This window comes from Pogona vitticeps, chromosome 13 (assembly GCF_051106095.1).
Source record: "Pogona vitticeps strain Pit_001003342236 chromosome 13, PviZW2.1, whole genome shotgun sequence".
NCBI lineage: Eukaryota > Metazoa > Chordata > Lepidosauria > Squamata > Agamidae > Pogona > Pogona vitticeps.
Window position 1 is genome coordinate 2,626,582 of NC_135795.1, and position 17,995 is coordinate 2,644,576.

Genomic DNA, 17,995 nt, shown 5'->3' on the forward strand with positions numbered 1-17,995 from the left:
GTGAACACATATTTGAGATGGAAGGAATGTGAGGTTTTCAGATGCAAGAGGAAAAGAAAGTTAAGCTATCATGTCTTCCAGAAACGCCTCTATACAGGCAGCGAGACAAAGACTTTTTTGTCCATCTGATTGCATTAGTGTTGTCACCAAACAATTTCGAGAGAGGTTCTAATGAGTGATTCTCTACCTGCAAGTAGCAAATTGTGTTCCGCAGAACGTCAGTCATAATTCTATTTGACTCCAGCGACGTTGGCAAGTTGCTATGTTTTTAAGATTAATGAGCCATCAGTTCTCAATCAAGGGACAATTTAAGAACACCCATTTAGCTCCAGCAAATGGTGTGGCTGTGTTAATTAATAACATTTGACCTTTGCGTTTGGGGCAGAATAACGAATGCTGGGTTTTTCCTTGAACAATGTCACAAAACTAATGGCTACAGCGTTAATGCAGTAGCCCAGCCTTTTAAGATACATTCAGCGGAGCAATGCAAACAGAGATACTTCAATTTATTTTAGTGGTAGGACCTACCAATGTGAAAGAATCTCATCATTGGAGGGTTTGTAGATGAGAGGATCTTGTTTTTAGTGTAAGACAGTTGCCCAAAATATACTTCACGCAAAATTGTGTTTTCAAAAAAATAAAAATTGTGTCAAACAGTACTGAAACAGTAAGCATGAAGCAATGGCCGGTGGATCACAAAGACACAAGCAACCTATGTAAGGCTACGACCTTCATTTTTCCATGCAACCAAGTTTCAATTACCATCTTTCCCTATTTTGCACATTTTAATAGAAGTGTTTGCAAACTAACCAGGAAGGTGCACAAAAGAGTGGCAAAGGAACAAATAGTTGGGGTGTCTATCTTGCAACATGAAGAAATCTTTTTCTTGACACCTCAACCAAGCAAAGTGAAATGGAGTCATGATGCACATGCCTACTCTGTATAGCTACATTGGTAGTCTGAACAGAACTATTCATTCATTCATTCATTCATTCATTCATTCATTCATTCATTCATTCATTCATTCATTCAATATAACATGCATCTGACCAGCGGGCAGTACACAACACAAAAATAATACACACAGTAAATAAGCTACATGGGCCTTGAATTGGAATGTTGTAATAAAATGGCCCCAGTTCATCTTTTAACAGAGAATTATATCTTCCACAATTAGAAACTATCTGTGCAAGATAACCATTCTTCATTTAAAAACCAACTAGTAGGCAATTTTATTCCTAAATTCTAATTCCAGTGTCTTTTTACTAGCAGCTGCTTTTGTTTGTCTTCAGACAAATTAGCTCTCTACACCCTGGCCTTTCCTGTGCTGGGACACTTTTCTGGTCTTGCTTCTCATGGTGATCTGGGCTTCGACCTTGGTACTGCTTTCTGACTGGGTCTAGTACTAACTTTGGAAATTCACAGCTACGTTTTTGCAGTACTACTGTAGGTAGAAGAACTATCCATCAGTTGTTTTGGAGGAACAGCCCTCAAAATCCCTTAGAACAGCTATGCTGGTTAAGGTTACAACTGAAAACATATTTTGGAAGCCTCCAGGGAGCATCTGTAAAGGGCCAGGTTGACCGCCCTGTTTTACAGCTTATAATATAAGATAAGGGTCTGCACATTACCAAAAGGTTGTTTTGCATACATCTTATTGCCCTGAAGAGAGATTTTGAATGCTCCAAACTTAATGGTCAACATCTTTTCAGTCTTGAGCCTTGTGGCCAAGAGTTTATATACCTCCAGAACTTGTCAGGTTCTGGAGGTGTTACAACTGTAGTCTTCTCACAGAATCTTCATCTTCATGGGGAAGGACTTAACATTTATTAGTTGATGCCTTCCTCTGAAGCAATATCCATATTATCTCCTTGCAAACCTAGCAGAAGCATTATAGATCACCTGTAAGGTTAGTTGATCTCTTGTTGACGTAGCGATGGTCACTTATTTTCCAGACTCCTAGGATGTGCAAAATACCTGAACATTTTCAAAGAAGGAAAAGGCAAGCAGTATTTCTTAAAATGCCTCAAGGATGCAGCCCTGTTCTGACCCCAGCACCCCAGAGATTCTCAGCTGGAGGTGAATGCTCTACTTAGCATTGCCATGGCGGCTGTCAGATCCATCTTCGTTCCTGGTCCTCAAGGGATGTTGATGACTTTCTGGGAGTGCTTTGAGAAGAGAGAAGGTTTGTAGGCAACTTAGGAACGTCGAGTTGGCCAACATTGATCTTGCCGGCATAAGGGATTCTGAGAGTTAGAAACCAAATAACTTTCCCAAGTTGTAGATGTGCCCCCTTCCCCCCAGAATAAACTTTTAAGACAAAGGAGGCTCAATAGGTAATCCATGGATTGCATAAACCTCCTGCTGATTTTCTGATCTCAAACAACGAAACTCACACTCTTGGGAGCCTCCAGAAAGCTTCTGTAAAGCAAGGTATGCAGCTTTCCTTTAGGGAAAAGATGTGCTTTTAACCATCACTGCTCAACCATGGAGATTCCCTGGGGAACTGATAAAGCCATTCCTGAAATATCTCACTTACTTCAAAAGCCCTGTTAGGGTCACTATGAGATGGTTCCGACCTGACAGCACATAGCAACAACTAAGCTGTTTATTCATTATATTTATGGTTCATCTTTCTGTCAGCAAGATGAAGATGGCCCATATGGTTCTCCTCTGCCTAACTGTATCTGAGAGTGAGGTCTCTCAAGCTAAGAAAATGTGCGACTAGCCCAAGATCCCCCAATGAACTCAAAGACCAAATAGGACTTTGAACCGTCTTCCTCCATGTCCAACTTTATTTTCCTTCTATTCCATCTTTCATCATCTGACTTTTGGGCCCCTTTCATCCAATGGACTGGAACCCAGGACTTCTGAGATACAGTCCAACTTACTGACTGCTACAACGTGCAAGGCAAAAGTATTTCCAGCAGGGGTGTATTTTTGGAGGAAAGAAATGCCCCTTAGAAATGTCAAATTAACCCCCACATCTAGAACCTGCTGCTGTACAGATGCACTTAGGGTTCTACAGATGTGCACTTAGGACTGTACAAATTCAAGATTTTGGTCCATTTCATAACCACTTTGCTGTTGATACATGAACTTCTAATGCTTGAGGCTACCTAGATTTTAATTTTCTTGGCAGTATTCTATTTTAAGAACTGTGTGGAGCTGTATGATATCAGGCTGCAAATAAAGAGATAGATGTGTGTGTGTGTGGTCCAAAGACATACAGCCAAAGGTAATTTTCCTGAAGATGTATGGTGTTGTTTTAACAAATTTAATAATGCTACAGCAACTCCCAGAAATGTACTTTCACTTGCATTTTAGGTGGCATATTTCATTACAAGCCGTTTAATATGCTCTCTTTCCATCTGTACTAAGCTGGCCACCTCTTCAGCAAATTGTAAATGCATTTACATTGGCTTCGGGGCTGTCTGCAAATTTGATAAATATAGATGGAAAGGGAGGGGGGAAGAAAGAAAAGAACACTCTTCCCTTTTGGCATTAGACTCCAGGGCACTGAATGAAAAAGACTGGCAGCCAAAGGCATAAGACAAACACGAGGAGGATATTTCCAGGTTGAAACAAGGGCAGTTCCAATACATCGGATGTCAGAAGGAGGTCACTTTCCTCTTTCCCTGGTCTTCTTAAGCCCGTGGACAAAAATCAACCATTTTGTCTTGAGCATAACTTAGTGTGTGGCTTTGTTTTTCCACCCCATTAGCAGAGACAGAGAATAGCAGTCAGGGACAAGGACATCTGGCTATTTCTTCCATATTCCCCAGATGAGCCTTTTAGGTGTTTTGGATCATCAGTGGAGGCTCTCCTCTTGGTCCCAGTGCCAGCGCAGCCACGGCTGACGAGAGAGGGCCTTCTCGCTGGTAGCTTAAAATAAACTCACCAGAACTCACAAAGATCTGAGGCAGTGCCTCCCAATCTTGAGTCTTCAGATGTTCATGGACTACAACTCTCAGAAATCCTGGCCAGCTCAGCTAGTGGTGAAGGCTTGTGGGAATTTTAGTCCAAGAACATCTGGGGGCCCAAGGCGGGGACCACTGATCCAGGAGATCCCCAATGCAACTCTTGCCATAGCTGCTCTCCAAAATGTCCAAAGGCCTGGCGAGGTGAGTTTTCTTGCTGTACAGAACCATTGGCCACAAATTGTCATACCCAGCCCACCAAATGTTTTGCAGCAGTCCTTTGCCTTGCATATTAACTTGTTTACCTGTTTCTTTGTCTTCAAAAGATGTCTGTTAATGGCTTTTTTTTAAAAAAGCTGCAGTATAGCTCTTGTAACTCTCCGGGCAATTAACAACACACCTCTTGGTGTGACTCAGGGTTGTGTCTTAATCAGCAACTGTGAGTGGCACGCCATGAACTCTTCAGCATTTTCACACAATCTTTAATTAACTGTTTTGATGTCTAAATGAGAAGATCAAACCCTTTTTGCTTCATGCCCCCAAGGGTGGATTAGACTGTGTAACATGAGATTGTCAGAGATAAGCCTCCTTTCCCCCTTACTGGCACAAATCAGCTAACAGATTATCTTTAAGAGCGTGTGTGCTCCAAGGCCAGTGACCTGTTGAGATCAGGAACTTCACTAAAAAGGCATGTAGGAATCTTCTTGTGCTGGTTCTGTCTTAAGTCCTAAGAGCTTTGTTCTGGAACTTTAAGTGGTGCAAGCCAGCTGGAAGTATACAGCTTCTGAAAACAGACGTTGTTTTTAAGTGTCCGAGCTCACAGCTGTCTGCATTTCCATTTGCTTCATTCCCACCAGTGAGCATGGGAAAAAAAATCTCAAAAGTTTTCTCCCTGTTCTTCAAGATGATGAAAAAGATTGCACATCTTCTGTCTGTTGCCATTGTTTGTGCACAATAATTTTGCAAAATGGGTGGAGATTTGCCCAAGGATGTTGTGCACAAACAAAAAAAGATGTACTTTGAACAAGAAGCATACATTTTGCACAAAACACGAAGACTTTCAAAAAGTGTTTTTTGGGCAAAATAAAACTATGGTTCTTTGAAGCGGGAAAATACTCATATTTTCATGTGTACTTGGCAGTGAAAAAAACTCACCGTGGATATCTACTCTTTTCCATTGAGGTGTCTTGATATGTCCATCAAGGATGGGGAAAAATGTGAATCTTTCTCACATACTTATTGTAAGCATGTCAAGTTTTTCAGAGTTAGAGCAAGGCATATTTCAAAAGAATTGCTAGGGATTTGAACTAGAGCTAAGTAGAGTCGGATGAAAATTCAGTTGTGTCTCTCTGTGTGTCTTGAAGACATTGATAGATCAACTACAATTACTGTGTTGCTTGAATTGACATTCTAAGCACCAGGGTTCATATTGGTTAGGTTCTTAATTGATGACATTATTCTAGAATTGTTTTAGTAGGATTTGCCCAAGGCCCCAAATACCTGTTCACGAATATGCTGGAATGCCCACGGGCAACTTCTTATGAAATAATAACTTGATTGAATATTTGCCTCATTATACAGGAGATCACTGCAAGAAATCTCTCAAGGAAAAGGATGACTTGGCAATGGATGTGTTTAAAACAAGAATAACACAGCAGAGAACATTAAGGGCAGAGGTAGAGCAGGAGACAATTAAACTATTTCCCTACAGAAAGCTTTGGGCAGAGTGGAGTCTTGGAGAAGTAGTTAAAGACCTATATTGAGAGATGGCTTATGGAATGTTGAGTCCTGATATCAGCACAATACATGGGTGCCCTCCCGGGCACCAATAATGTAAGCATTTTCTTTATGAGTCCTTGCGCCAGCTAGAACGGATGGAGGTGGTTGCCCACATTTCAACTTTGTGTCTCATACACTGAAAAAAAAATCAAACTAGGTCTTCCTCCAGGGCCACTCACTCTGCTATGTGTCTCCTTGCCTGGACACTAAGGAAGGACCACAATTTATTGAGCTTCATCTGTTACCCTGACAGTTGGGAGTTGTATCATGCACTGGTGCTTTCCAGCTCCCCAGTTCTAAGATTCTTGCTGCCATTGTTATCTTGATGCAGAATGGGAATGCACTTGCTTAAAGAGTGGAAGTTAAAGAGTGGAAGCCATCATCTATTTGACATACTGTAGATTTTACTGTAGTTCCTTGATGATATAGCAGCCTGCCCAAGGTCACCTGGTGCATTTACGATTGAGAGATGAATTCAAACCCCTATCTCCACATACTCAACCCAAAGCACTCCTGTGCTACACTGTCACTTAATCAATGGACTGAGCAACTAATGTTGAGCTTTTGTAATCCTCCTGCTAAGCTGTGCCTTGCTTCTCCCACTGAATTGTCATCTCTCCTTGTATTTCATGGGTTTCAAAAAGGAACACAAGGTTGTAGCGGTGGTGGTCGTGAAAAGACGACGTTGTGTTTAAGGGTTCAAATGACAGCTCAACAAAGCCTGCTTTCTTCCAAGATGTGAAGGCAACAGCCTGTTCCATGCTCAGCGCTGTCTTGCTTGGGATGTGCTTGTATGTAATTTAAATTTGTGAAAGCAGTGCATACTTTGGGAACGACATCCTTCCTTAGGTGTGGCGCTCTGTTAACATCAGAGGAATTGTGTTTCTGCATTTAGAGGATTGTAGGGCCCTTATTTTCTAAGCTGCTTGCTGTCTGAAGCTGTTCATTATTGAGAGGCTTGGCTCTCGTTTCTGATGAGGAGACTCATCAGCTTCACCTATATTTCCTGCAATGAAGTAAATCACTCAGATGCTGTCAGCCCACAAATCTGCTCATCTGTAAAACTGGAGTAAAAGTGGTGGAAGTAATTTGTGTGTGTGTGTATGTGAGAGAGAGAGAGAGAGAGAAAGAAACAGGAGGCAGATTAAAGAAGGGCATGAAAATTCCCCTGGAGTTAGGCAGAATGAGGCTGCTTCCAGGGGCAGACGCTGTGGTGGTACAGTAGAAGCATTCCGGTAGAGCCAACAGAGGCTAGCAACCCTGATTTTATGGATTCAGGTAACCTGCTGAGGGTTTCAGTCTAAAACTGAAAGTCGCTGTCCAAGGTGCTGAATACTTCAAACTACTACAGCTCATAAGGCACCTCGCTGTGGAGTCAGAGGTTAGGAGTTTGAGACCCCCACTGGGCCTCCTTGAAAGGGGCTGGACTCAATGATCTATAGGTCCCTTCCAGCTCTGCAGTTCTGTGATGGTGATGATGATGATGATGATGATGATGATGATGATGATGATGATGATGATGATGATGATGATGATGATGATATTGAACATCTCTTGTTAACCCCGGGCAGATTCATCATCACCACTTCCCCATGAAATGAAAGCCACCCGTCTTCACTTGATGGATGAGTGGTAAAGTACTGAAGGACAGAACTTTATGTCTTACACAACTAGTTATCTACATTAGCAGCAGAAAATACTGTCCTATCATCAGGACTGAAGTAGGTTTCAATCACTGCACAATGGCCCTCTGATTCTTAAAGAACGGTGTTGCTGCTACAACCAATTTCATAACCTTGTGAATTCAACTTGCTATAACAACATGGGGTTATAGTGCCGGGTTGCCCCAAACCTACAGCCACTCTACCAAAGCTCTATTGTAACCCTATCATAGGAAACAGCTGGGTTTCATAGGAAAATTAAAATTGTATTCATACAAAATTTGTATGCCTATGACTTTGTCTAATTGTTTAATTTTTAAAGAGATCTAACCTTGCAAAACCTTCAGGGGTGGGAGCATTAGCTCAGGATGAGCACACTTTCTGTAGTGCCCATTAACTCAGAGATAAAGCAAAGCAAAGCGTGCTGCTTATATACCACCCCATAGTGCTCGAAGCACTATTTAATTTAATTATGCAGGCTGCTTGGATCCCATCCTTCAGAGAATCTAAGACTGATGTCTGGAGTCTGTGTGCAGGAGCGGCCACTCTAACTCCCCTGTGGACTAGCTGGAAATGGGTATGCAGCAATATATAAATTTAAGATCCAAGGTTGTGGAGCGCAACCTTTCCTCTCTCTTTCCTCCATGGTTTTTATGTACGTTTGAACTGCCATCCAGACCATTTATCTTGCAGGTATCTTAGGCTAGTCATGATATGGGGGCACATGAGCAACACATTGTAGATTGGAAGCCATTTTTAACAGAGGTCACCAGGTCTCTATAATCCTTAAAACACATACAGGGAGGAAGTCCCCAACTTAAAAAGATTGCCCTCCACAGGAGCAAAGGATTGGACTAAGTAGTGGTTTGTAACTTTGGTTAACCCAGAGGTTCTTGGACTGCAGTATCCAGAATGCTACTGGCATACAAGCTGATACCTCCAGGTTTGTGGCTTGGTGAAACTGCTCTCCCAAAGTTATTCTTGTTTAGTCGTTTAGTCATGTCCAACTCTTTGTGACACCATGGACGAGAGCACGCCAGGCCCTCCTGTCTTCCACTGCCTCCTGAAGTTGGGTCAAATTCATGTTGGTTGCTTTTATGACACTGTCCAACCATCTCATCCTCTGTCATCCCCTTCTCCTCTTGCCTTCACACTTTCCAAACATCAGGGGCTTTTCCAGGGAGTCTTCTCTTCTCATCCGATGGCCAAAGTATTGGAGCCTTTAGTGAAGGCTATTCACTAAAAGAAATTCAGCACCTTGGCCAGCTCCTGCAAAAGTCAGATTCTCAAACCCATCACAAATGTCATTCTGCATGCAAATCCGGAGTCGCCACCTTCCTTTCCTCTTTAACTGTCAACGCTGTATTTTCCTGCATTCACTGCATCAGGAATAGAGAATGGGTTACTCCCCAGAAGCAGCTGGCCTGCAACTCCCAGGATTCTTCACTACTGGCTACGATGGCTAGGGTTGACGGGAGAGACACACAGATGGGACATGCATAAGTCATCAAGATCTGGAAAGCCACAAGTTGAGCAACACCATATGTGCTTTGACCTACATTTTTTAAGGCCCCGTACAAGAATACTGGAGTGGAGAAGCTTAAGGAAATCAACCGAAACATTTCCAAAACAAGGAAAACCTTTATCAAAGGCTGGTCCTGAAAATCCTGCTGTCTGAGCAAATCCCAGTGACGTTGTGAGAGGAACTTCTACAGCAGCTCAATCATGTGTTATTGATCACATGATGATGTACCGTGGCACTTTGATGGCAATCATACAATGTTACCCTGGGGTGCCAGCTGTCGTGGTTGGTCCAGCCCTGAGAAAGGAACAAAAACCCACTGGTCAAAACTTGATTTGAGCTAAGTCTCAGCACTGGGTTGTGTGAAGAATCCAATACTTTTTTAGTCAGCAGGCCAGAATGACTTTGCTCAGCGTATTCCACCCGAAGACTGCCAGAATTAGAAAAAGCCAACTGAGAAGACCGTAACAGTTTAAAAACCTGGATAAGTTACTTTCTGGACTATAACTCTTGTTATAACACCTCCGCCTCTGGCTGTGCAAAGAGTTCCGATCAAAGAAGCTCTCTGGACTCTAGAATATTTCAAGTGGGAGCTCAGCAGTTTTGGGATCTGGAGGCAGAGCGAAAGGTTCTGAGTTCAAATCCTCACTGTGCCTCTGGAGAGAAGGGCCAGCCTGGGTGGCCTCGGGTAAACTGCACAGTAATCCCAAGGAACCCCCCAGAATACGGGAATTCCTTATTCTGGAATAAGGAATAAGGACTTAAGGAATAAAGGTTCACCATAGGTCAGAATTGACTTCATGGCATGCAATTATTATTATTAACATACTTTTACCCACCCACCCCCAAAGGTTCAAGAATACAGGGGGTGGCAGCAATGGTTTTTCCCCCACCCTTAAAAAAAATTAGTACAACTTTCTGTAGTGGCAGAGGACCCAACTCTACCAGCGGCTGGCAACTGCAACAGCTTGTTCCAGGAACGGCCGTCGGTTAGCACTATTTATAAGAGTTTACCTGTTGTATCTCTGTTTCAGTCACTGTTCTGAGCACCGTTCCTCCCCAGGGAAAGTCCTTTCATTGGCTTTGTCCGCACGTTTGTTTTGCCTTGTGTGTCACGGAATTATCAAAGTCCATCTGATTTGCAAAGCGGTAGCCGAAACGTTGTGCTTCTTATTGGATGGAAATTGAGGGAAAGGGAAACTTAGAACAGTGAACAAGGCAGAGGTTCTCTAGATGTGCAGGTCTGTGGATGCCGTTATTATTTATATATTAATAGAATATTAATCTTACTGTTCACTGTTATATGTTTATTAAGAAGGAGTCCCAGAAGAGCTTTCAAGAAGGAATAATACGGCAGCTCCTGGCCCCGTGTTTACAATTTTAAAGGCATGGCCTGGAAAAGGAGGAACAAAGAAAAAAGCAGACTCAGGAATTAGCTAATCTTCTTTCTGCAGTTCCTCTTTATGGTTGGTAGAGTGAAGGAAATTGCCTGCATTTTCGCCTTACTGAGATGATGTGGAAGGTCAAGTAGATCCTCCCTCCTCTCCACACACACAGACACACACACACACACCTATGCGATGTTCTTTTGGGAAGCCAATTGCTCAGCCTCTCTAATGAAATGGGTTCCTCTGTGCCGACCAGATCTTTTAATGAATTAATTTCACAAAGGATCTAGCTTTGTCCAGCAAGTTGGTAGGGAATGGCCCTCTTTCAAGATCAGCGCCATCCAACTCTCCTGGAAAGGGTTTATGGCCGAACTGCTGGATAACTTAGGGGTTTAGGTCTCCTGGCTGTGGAGCCAGAGGCTGGGTGTTCGATTCCCCCTCCCACTGGACCTCCTTGGCAAGGGCTGGACTGGATGGTCTCATAGGACCCCTTTCCAGCTCTATGATAATGATGTTCAACTCCGGCGCCTGAACAGATAGAGAAGAAGGCATCAAAAAGATGACTTCTTATAATTACGCGAATCGATTTTAATTAACCAAAAGTGGCAGGAGATTTCAACGTTTCCTTTTGCACGTATAAGAAAATAAATAATCATCCCATCGATTTGCATTTATGCTCTCCGGTTCCTCCATCTCTGATAAAAATCCGAATTGTGGCTTTGCTCTGTCCTGGCCTCCTGTCCTCACTTCCCCTGCTGAGATTCCATCACATCTCGCTTTCAAGGCATGCCTGAATAGACTTCCCCCCCCCTCAAGCCACAGGGTTGCCACCTTTCTTTTTTTGAGTCTGCTCCTCTGCTAGCCATGGGAAAGCAAGCAGGAAAGACCCTTGCCCCCCCTCCCATCGTAAACAACTGGTCCTGTCAAAGAGAGGCATTGGTCCAGATGTCAAGGAAAATCCTGAATGTATTTCATATTTCCTATTAAACAGCGAAGAGAAGAAGTGGCTTTAAGACTCTTCCCTTCTCAACCACAACTACACGTTCCCAGCGGACACACAGACACACAAAAGTGGTTTTGGGGTCCACCTGCGAAGGTTGCTGAAGATGAGACAAAAAAAAAAAGAGAGGGGGGGGTTAGAACAGATTGGCTTTTATTTTTTTTAATTTACTCTGTCCTTCTGTTTTTTTGACCGGTGTTTTCAAAGTAAGCCGGAGCGTCCTGGGAGAGGACCCGGAAAGCCGGCGGGGACTGACGCGATCCTCTGCTGCGCAAGAGGGCAGAGGATCGCAACCCTTCCTTCCCCACTCAAGCCTGCTTTTCCAAATTGGGTCGAGGGAGCGCAAACGACCCCCACCTACGCCACCCTCCCCCCCCTCCGGGTACCCTGAGTTCAATCCGGAGCCGCTAACGGGGTCGCACGCCTCCTCTCTCTCCCTATACAGAAGCGCGTCTGACCAGGGTTCGAAACCCGCTCACGGGATGGGGCGGAGCGCACAAAAAAAAAAAACACAAAACACACACAAACACACAACCCCCCCCCCTCCGAATCCCGAGGATCGGATTTCGGGGTGGGTGTTGTGCCTTTCTCGCCCTCCCTTGGTTTTTAGTCCCCCCTGTATTCAAATCTGCGCTTTTTTTGGGGGGGGTGAGGGAGGCACACCCCCCCCCCGCGCTCCCCATCCAGGGGTACTGGTGTGATGCCTGTAGTCGGGGGTGGGGAGTACACACTGAGATTTTAGTCTTCTTGGCGGGGAGGGGTGGGAAGGAGGAGATGGGGGCGAGTTGCTCCCGGCGTTTACACACTTCCTCGGGAGTAAAGTCCCCCCTACCTCCCGATCGTGGCAGGGGGGGAAACACCAGCATTGACATCGACACATACACACAAACAGAGGCCCCGTGCAAGCGGGGAGGGAGGGAAATGGGCGAGACCCCCTCCCCAGGATCAGACCCTCTCCCTACTTCCCTCCCTCCCCTTGGCTCTCCAGCTTCCCCCCCCCTTCAAAATATATATGTATATCAATAGCGGTCCTAGAAGCCGCTTCGCCTCAACCTCTCCCCACCCACCCCGGCGCTTGAAGGTCACCTCCCTCTCGGAGTCTCTTGCGTGCCCCCCCCAAAGGAGGCGGACGGGGTGTGTGTGTGTGTGTGGGGAAGGCGCACCCTCCCTTCCTTGCCACGCGCGGGTGGGTGGGTGGGTGGCTCCGGGGGGGGGGAGAAAGACCCCCTCTCCTCCCAATTCCGGCTCTTCCCTCCGCCGCCGCCTCAGCCGTCGCGTGAGGAGGGGGGGGTCGGAGTTGCGAGGCGTGTGTGTGTGTGGGGGAACGACACACAACCCCCCCCCCGAGAGAGAGAGATTGAGAGCGAGGGACGGAAGGGAAGCAGCGCCAGGCTCGCCTTGGCCGGGAAGGCGCCCCTCCCCGAGAGAGACACACACACACGCACCTTGGCGAGGAGGAGGAGGAGGCGCCCCTCCAGGTGTTGGCGAGGGTGGGGGTGGGGGTGGCGTGAGAAAGCGCCTCTCCTGGAGCAGGTGGGTGCGCGCGCGCGCGAGAGAGGGAGAGACAGAGAGAGAGACCTCGCGGCCGTGCGCGTCACCGTTGCGCGCCCTCCCCAAATCTCTCCGCCTGACTTTTACTTTAATATTTCAAAACCAGGCGGTGGGGGGGGGGGGGGGAAGAAGAGAAAAAGAAAAGGACGAGCCACGGAGCGTGCGCACTGGGCGCCTGAGGCGCGCGAGCCTTTCCCCCCCCCCCGCGCGCGGGTGCTTTCTTGGCGCCCGGGCGTTTTTTCTCTCATAACCCCCCCCCCCCAGCGCGCGCAAGGGACGGGGAGTGCGCGGAGGAAGCGCTTTTCTCCGCCTTTCCCCTCCACACACACCCCGCATTCCTCCAGCCCTTGAGTGAGTTTCAATTTTTCTTCCCCTTCTTTTTTTTTGGGGGGGGGGGAACGACGAACGGACCGCGGTGACCCTTTTAGCCCAGCGGTGCTTTGCCGGCTGGGTGTCTTGTTTTCTGTCTTGAGGGGAGCGCTTGGGCCATGTAGGGCGCGCAGGGCCCCCCCCCCCCCGCCCGCACCGCCAGCCCCTCAGAGCCAAAGGAGGAAAGAAGTTTCCCTCCTTTATCTTCCCCCCCCCCCCAATTTCTTTTTTTTGTTTTTTAAAGCCCTCCCTCAGAGGACATTGGGAAAAGCTCGCCAGAGGCGCCTGTGAGGAACTTCCGCGGACTCTCCGCCGCGCGCCTTCGCCTTCCCTCAGGCGAGGAACTTGGAGCTTTGGGACGGATCCTGCTCCTGCTGCTTGAGGGCGACCGCTTTGCTCGCACCCCCCCGCCTCAGGGAAGAAGTGAAGAAAAAAGCAGGAAAGGAAAAAAAGAAAAGAGCCCTCGAAGACTACAGGGAGGGGGGGTGGAAAGGCGGGGGGGCGCTCGTGCTCGTGTGTGTGCGCGCGCCCGCCCAGCCCCCCCTCCTCCTATTCGCCGTGGAGGAGAAGCAGCCGCCGCCTCGCGAGGAGCCGCGCGCGGGGACCCGAGGGCGCCTCTGGATGGTGAGTCGAAGGGTGAAGGGCAGCCTTTTGCCTTTTATAGGCGGGAGGGAGAGGGCGGGGCCAGGGCCGGTGGACCAATGGGGAGCCCGCGGTGGGGGTTTCCTCCCACCCCCCTCCTCTCCACCCCCCACCCACCCACCCACCCAGGTGTGTTGGGGTCGCAGGTGGCCAAATCCCAGCAGGAAAAGGGGCCCTACTCCTGGGAAGGAGCTCCAGGTCTTGTGGACACCCAACCCTTTTGGGGAAGCTGGCTCTCCATTGCTCTCCACCCACTGTTGTGTGATGGGCCTTGTTTGGGGGGGGGCAATGGTCCCAGTGCCTGGCAGGAACTGGTCCGTGCCATTAAAGGAGCCCACCTGAGCATCTTCCATGGAAAGTCGGCCTTCGCTTCCGCTCTCCAGTGGGCATTTCCAAGCACTGTCCTGGTTTCTAGGTTTTCCCCTCTCAAGGCTTGCTCATCTCTTCCTAAGCTGCAAAAGTTTACTGGCCTTTTTCCCTCAAAGTTCCTGCTTCTCTGTGTTTGTGTGTAAAGCTCTGGTTAAGGGCGAAGGGGCGGCATCTGGACAGGATCCTACCAAAAGTTGAACCCTCCGGAAGGGTTGCGGCGCATGACGAGTTGCTTTCCCCATGCTTCTCCAGGGGACTTCAAAGATCTTGGCACGAATTCCATTACTCATTCCTAAAGTCTACAGCTGCTCTTGAGAAGCAGGCAAGGTTTCCCCTTAGGAAGGCTTCTTTCGGAAAGGTTGTGTTTGCCTGTTGTTTTGGTAATACATCAGCTTTTTAAAAAAATAGATAGGGGACTTAGATGTGGGACTTAAGGACAGCCATCGCCGTGCGTGCTAGGAAAGAAAAGGTTGCATCTGATATGAGAATGGACACTTAACTGAACCTATGTGGTGATAATGTCTGGACTGAAACACTGCCCTATGTCATCAGTAAAAAAAATCTGTTGTTACGGTCCTGGTGTATTTGTATGTGGAAACATGCAGCTTGTTTTTCTGAGGAATGTGTCGAACTGTGAAAGGGGTGGAGCAGCCAAAATATACCCACCAGAATTGCTTTGATGGGAGGTGTAGATCTGCGTGCATAGGCAGGTTAGAAATGGTGCATTTTTCAAAAATGAATGGATTAAAATAAATATAGCTCCATCACTGGGACGTGGCTAGTCATATGAAACTGCTGGTCTCTCGATTTTCCCTAGAAACCATATTACTGCAAGTACAAGCCTCGGATAAATGTTACCACGGCAGATCATTTTTCATCTCGTCCCTACGTAGTTCTCGGCCATTTTTCTATATATGTTCACATTACCGCTTGAAATGATATGATATAGACCGCAGATTACCATTTAACCTCGGTTGTCTCTCCCGGCAGGACAACATGGGTTTTGTTGTGTGACAAAGGAAAACCTTTCGCATTTTCTTTCTTTTTTTTCTTTTGTGCAAACAGAAGAACAATCCTTTCTAGAATCAAGCTATCCTTCAGAGAAAATTATTTCCTGGCAGATTGTTATTCATAAAGCTGCTGGAACACATTTAACATAAAATTTGACCTTTTAAGAAACAGTCAAACATGTAGGAGATGTGATTTCACGTCTTTTTATTCTTATTATAATTATTATTTTCCTTTCAAAACCTACTGGTTGATGATACCTTTATTAGGGCAGCCAGCATATTGCAAGCATGTGCAGGCTGACAAGTTCTTTAAAACTCTCTGTCAGTCTGGAGGGTAAGAAAGTTAAGTGGGAAAGGAAGAGGAGAAGGCAGAAATAGGAGCACTCGACCACATGACGTGGTCATGAGTTCTGGGTTTTAGACGTCGCACCTATCTCTCAACCCCCATGGGTCTCACTTTCGAATCTGTTACACTTTGGAATACCCAGTCAAAATGGGAAACATTTTCATGTTCCACTGATTTCAGTGGGAGCAGTACCCATATTCTTAAATTTCTTGCAGTGAAGTTACAAAGAGTGCTTGCATTTTTTTTCTCCCGAGGAAACCAGCCTTCCTCTTTCCAGTTTTAGAAACAATTGCAAATGTTTTGTGAGTGTTTACAAGATCAGACCTGAAACTGTTTCTCTCCCTGTCTATAAAAGTTCTTGCAAACAAAAACACAGGTCAAGTTTCATTTTGTAGCAAGGTGGCTGGTCTTTTGACCGCAATAAAGTTTTATCTATCTAATCATTTGTAGCAGCCGTATCTCAAAATTTCAAATCTCTCTTAGATGCATGTTCCCATGCATGTCTACTTAGGAGTAAGTCCCACTGAGTTCAGAAGAGCTTACGACAGTATAGCCATGGCTTTGCTGAATTAAAGTGCATGAAATTCACACTGGGCTAGAGTGAGATCTTAGCTTGACTACTTGGAAAGCTGCTACAACAGGAATAGTATTTATGTAAAATTGCACACCTCAACTGATATTGTCATCAGAGGAAACCAGCAGAGTGGCTTTAACTGCAAATGTCTGCTTTAAATAGTTACTATGGGAAATACACCATTTCCCTCCAGAATTAGCTCCTTCGACTGCAACATACAGATAATAGCAGCCTGTTGTAACATGATGAATCAACAAAATGAGTCTACACCTATTCATTTGAAACAAGTCCTATTGCATCCAGAGGTGCGTACCCCCAGGTAAGTGCGTATAGGATCACAGCCTCATTGTTTTAAACTCTTGGAAACTTTCTTTAGAAATGCTAAGTATTTCTTCATTTATTCTGACTTTTTTGTGGGGGGGTGGAAACAGGAACCTTTTTAATGTATGCCACACCATGGATTTTACATCTCTGTGTTATATTAAGCTATGGAACAGGATGTTGTGTTCCAAAATGTGTCAGATAAATGGTGGTAACTCACATTTTATGCCTTAAAGGTGCCACCTATCTCTAGCCTTAACATAGCAGGGTCTGTTTCTTTCATGAATGTATGGTATGGCAAGTGCATCGTTTAACATACTGATTATCTTAGTTCAAATTGTTAAAGATAGCTACTTTCTGGAATCTGTGTATTATTAACAACTACATCCTAAGCACTATTAGGGGTATGTAGGGGCACCAGAAGCCATTGTCTTGAACAATAAATCTTGTATCTGTCTCCTGTATAGTAAACTTTATTAAGCCTAATGAGGCTTAAACCTAGGAAAATAAGTATAGGATTTCAGCCTTAGTCTGTATAGAATATGCATTTACCAAAATGCTGTTTGGTAAAATGTGGGACGACGGTTACATTTTGTTTCCAGTTTTACACACACACACACACACACACACAGAGAGAGAGAGAGAGAGAGAGAGAGAGAGAGAGAGAGAGAGAGCTTGTAGTATATAAAGATGACTAAGTAATAATATTTTGTCCATAATCACTCCATGTATGACAGGGCATACATTCACAACTTTGCAGTTAAATCATATCTGATTATTTCATCAGCATTCCATCTTTCCTAAATGACTAAGAGGGCCCACCGTTATGATTTGTACACCATACTGGTTCTCTGGGAAGCGGGGAATACCACTGTGGAACAGTATCTATGAACCACATATGATTTAAAGTGAGATGTCTTGGGAATCATATATCTATTAACTGAAAGTTAATAGCTGCAGCCATGGGATTCCTTCTGTTGCACACCTTGACCTAATGTGACCAAGGTGTTAATCCTGTACACACCTGTGGGCAAACAGTATTGTATACATGCATGCATTTAATCTTCATTTCTTTATGAATATGTAGGTCTCTTGGCACCTCTGAATAATCAGAAGGCAGTCATTTCCAAAGTATATCAACAAGGTTTTGCTATGTGTACTGGATGTCATAGTAAGGTGTCAGCTTTTTGGAAACATTTTTGATCTGTGTTCTCAGAATGCTGTCAAGGCCAAACAAGGAGCTCTGCTCCTTAATTGTAATTGTGTGCAAGGCAGACTGTGAGTACTCAGTGCTCAGAAGTACCTTTCATTATTATTCTTATCTGTTGTATGAAAGAAAATGCAGAGAGCCAAAGAGGAGACGTAAGCAGAGTGCAGAGTGTGCGCCTTTAAAGAGGATAAGTATGAGAGTATCAGAGATGTGCAAAATAAATTGCAGTCCAAACAACAACCAAAAGTTCCACGCTTCTTTTGTTCAAAAGAAGACCAGTTTTCAACTGCTAATTGCACGAAAGGATAAGAACACAGTTAGAAACAAAACCTG

General features: G+C 45.4%; 1 protein-coding gene across 26 annotated transcripts in view; it reads left to right on the forward strand.

The window, feature by feature from the left end:
- The window catches only part of RBFOX1 (RNA binding fox-1 homolog 1), a 1,225,669-nt gene that overhangs the window by 334,068 nt on the left and 873,606 nt on the right, over positions 1-17,995 (forward strand). For 2 of the 26 annotated variants that reach the window (XM_078381457.1, XM_072982865.2), the window contains exon 1: positions 13,632-13,814. The exons of the other annotated variants lie outside the window; for them this stretch is intronic. In XM_078381457.1, the coding sequence (XP_078237583.1) occupies positions 13,812-13,814 (3 nt within the window). In that variant the 5' untranslated portion in view covers positions 13,632-13,811. Of the gene's footprint in view, positions 1-13,631; positions 13,815-17,995 lie in introns of those variants that run through there. 26 annotated transcript variants of the gene reach the window in all.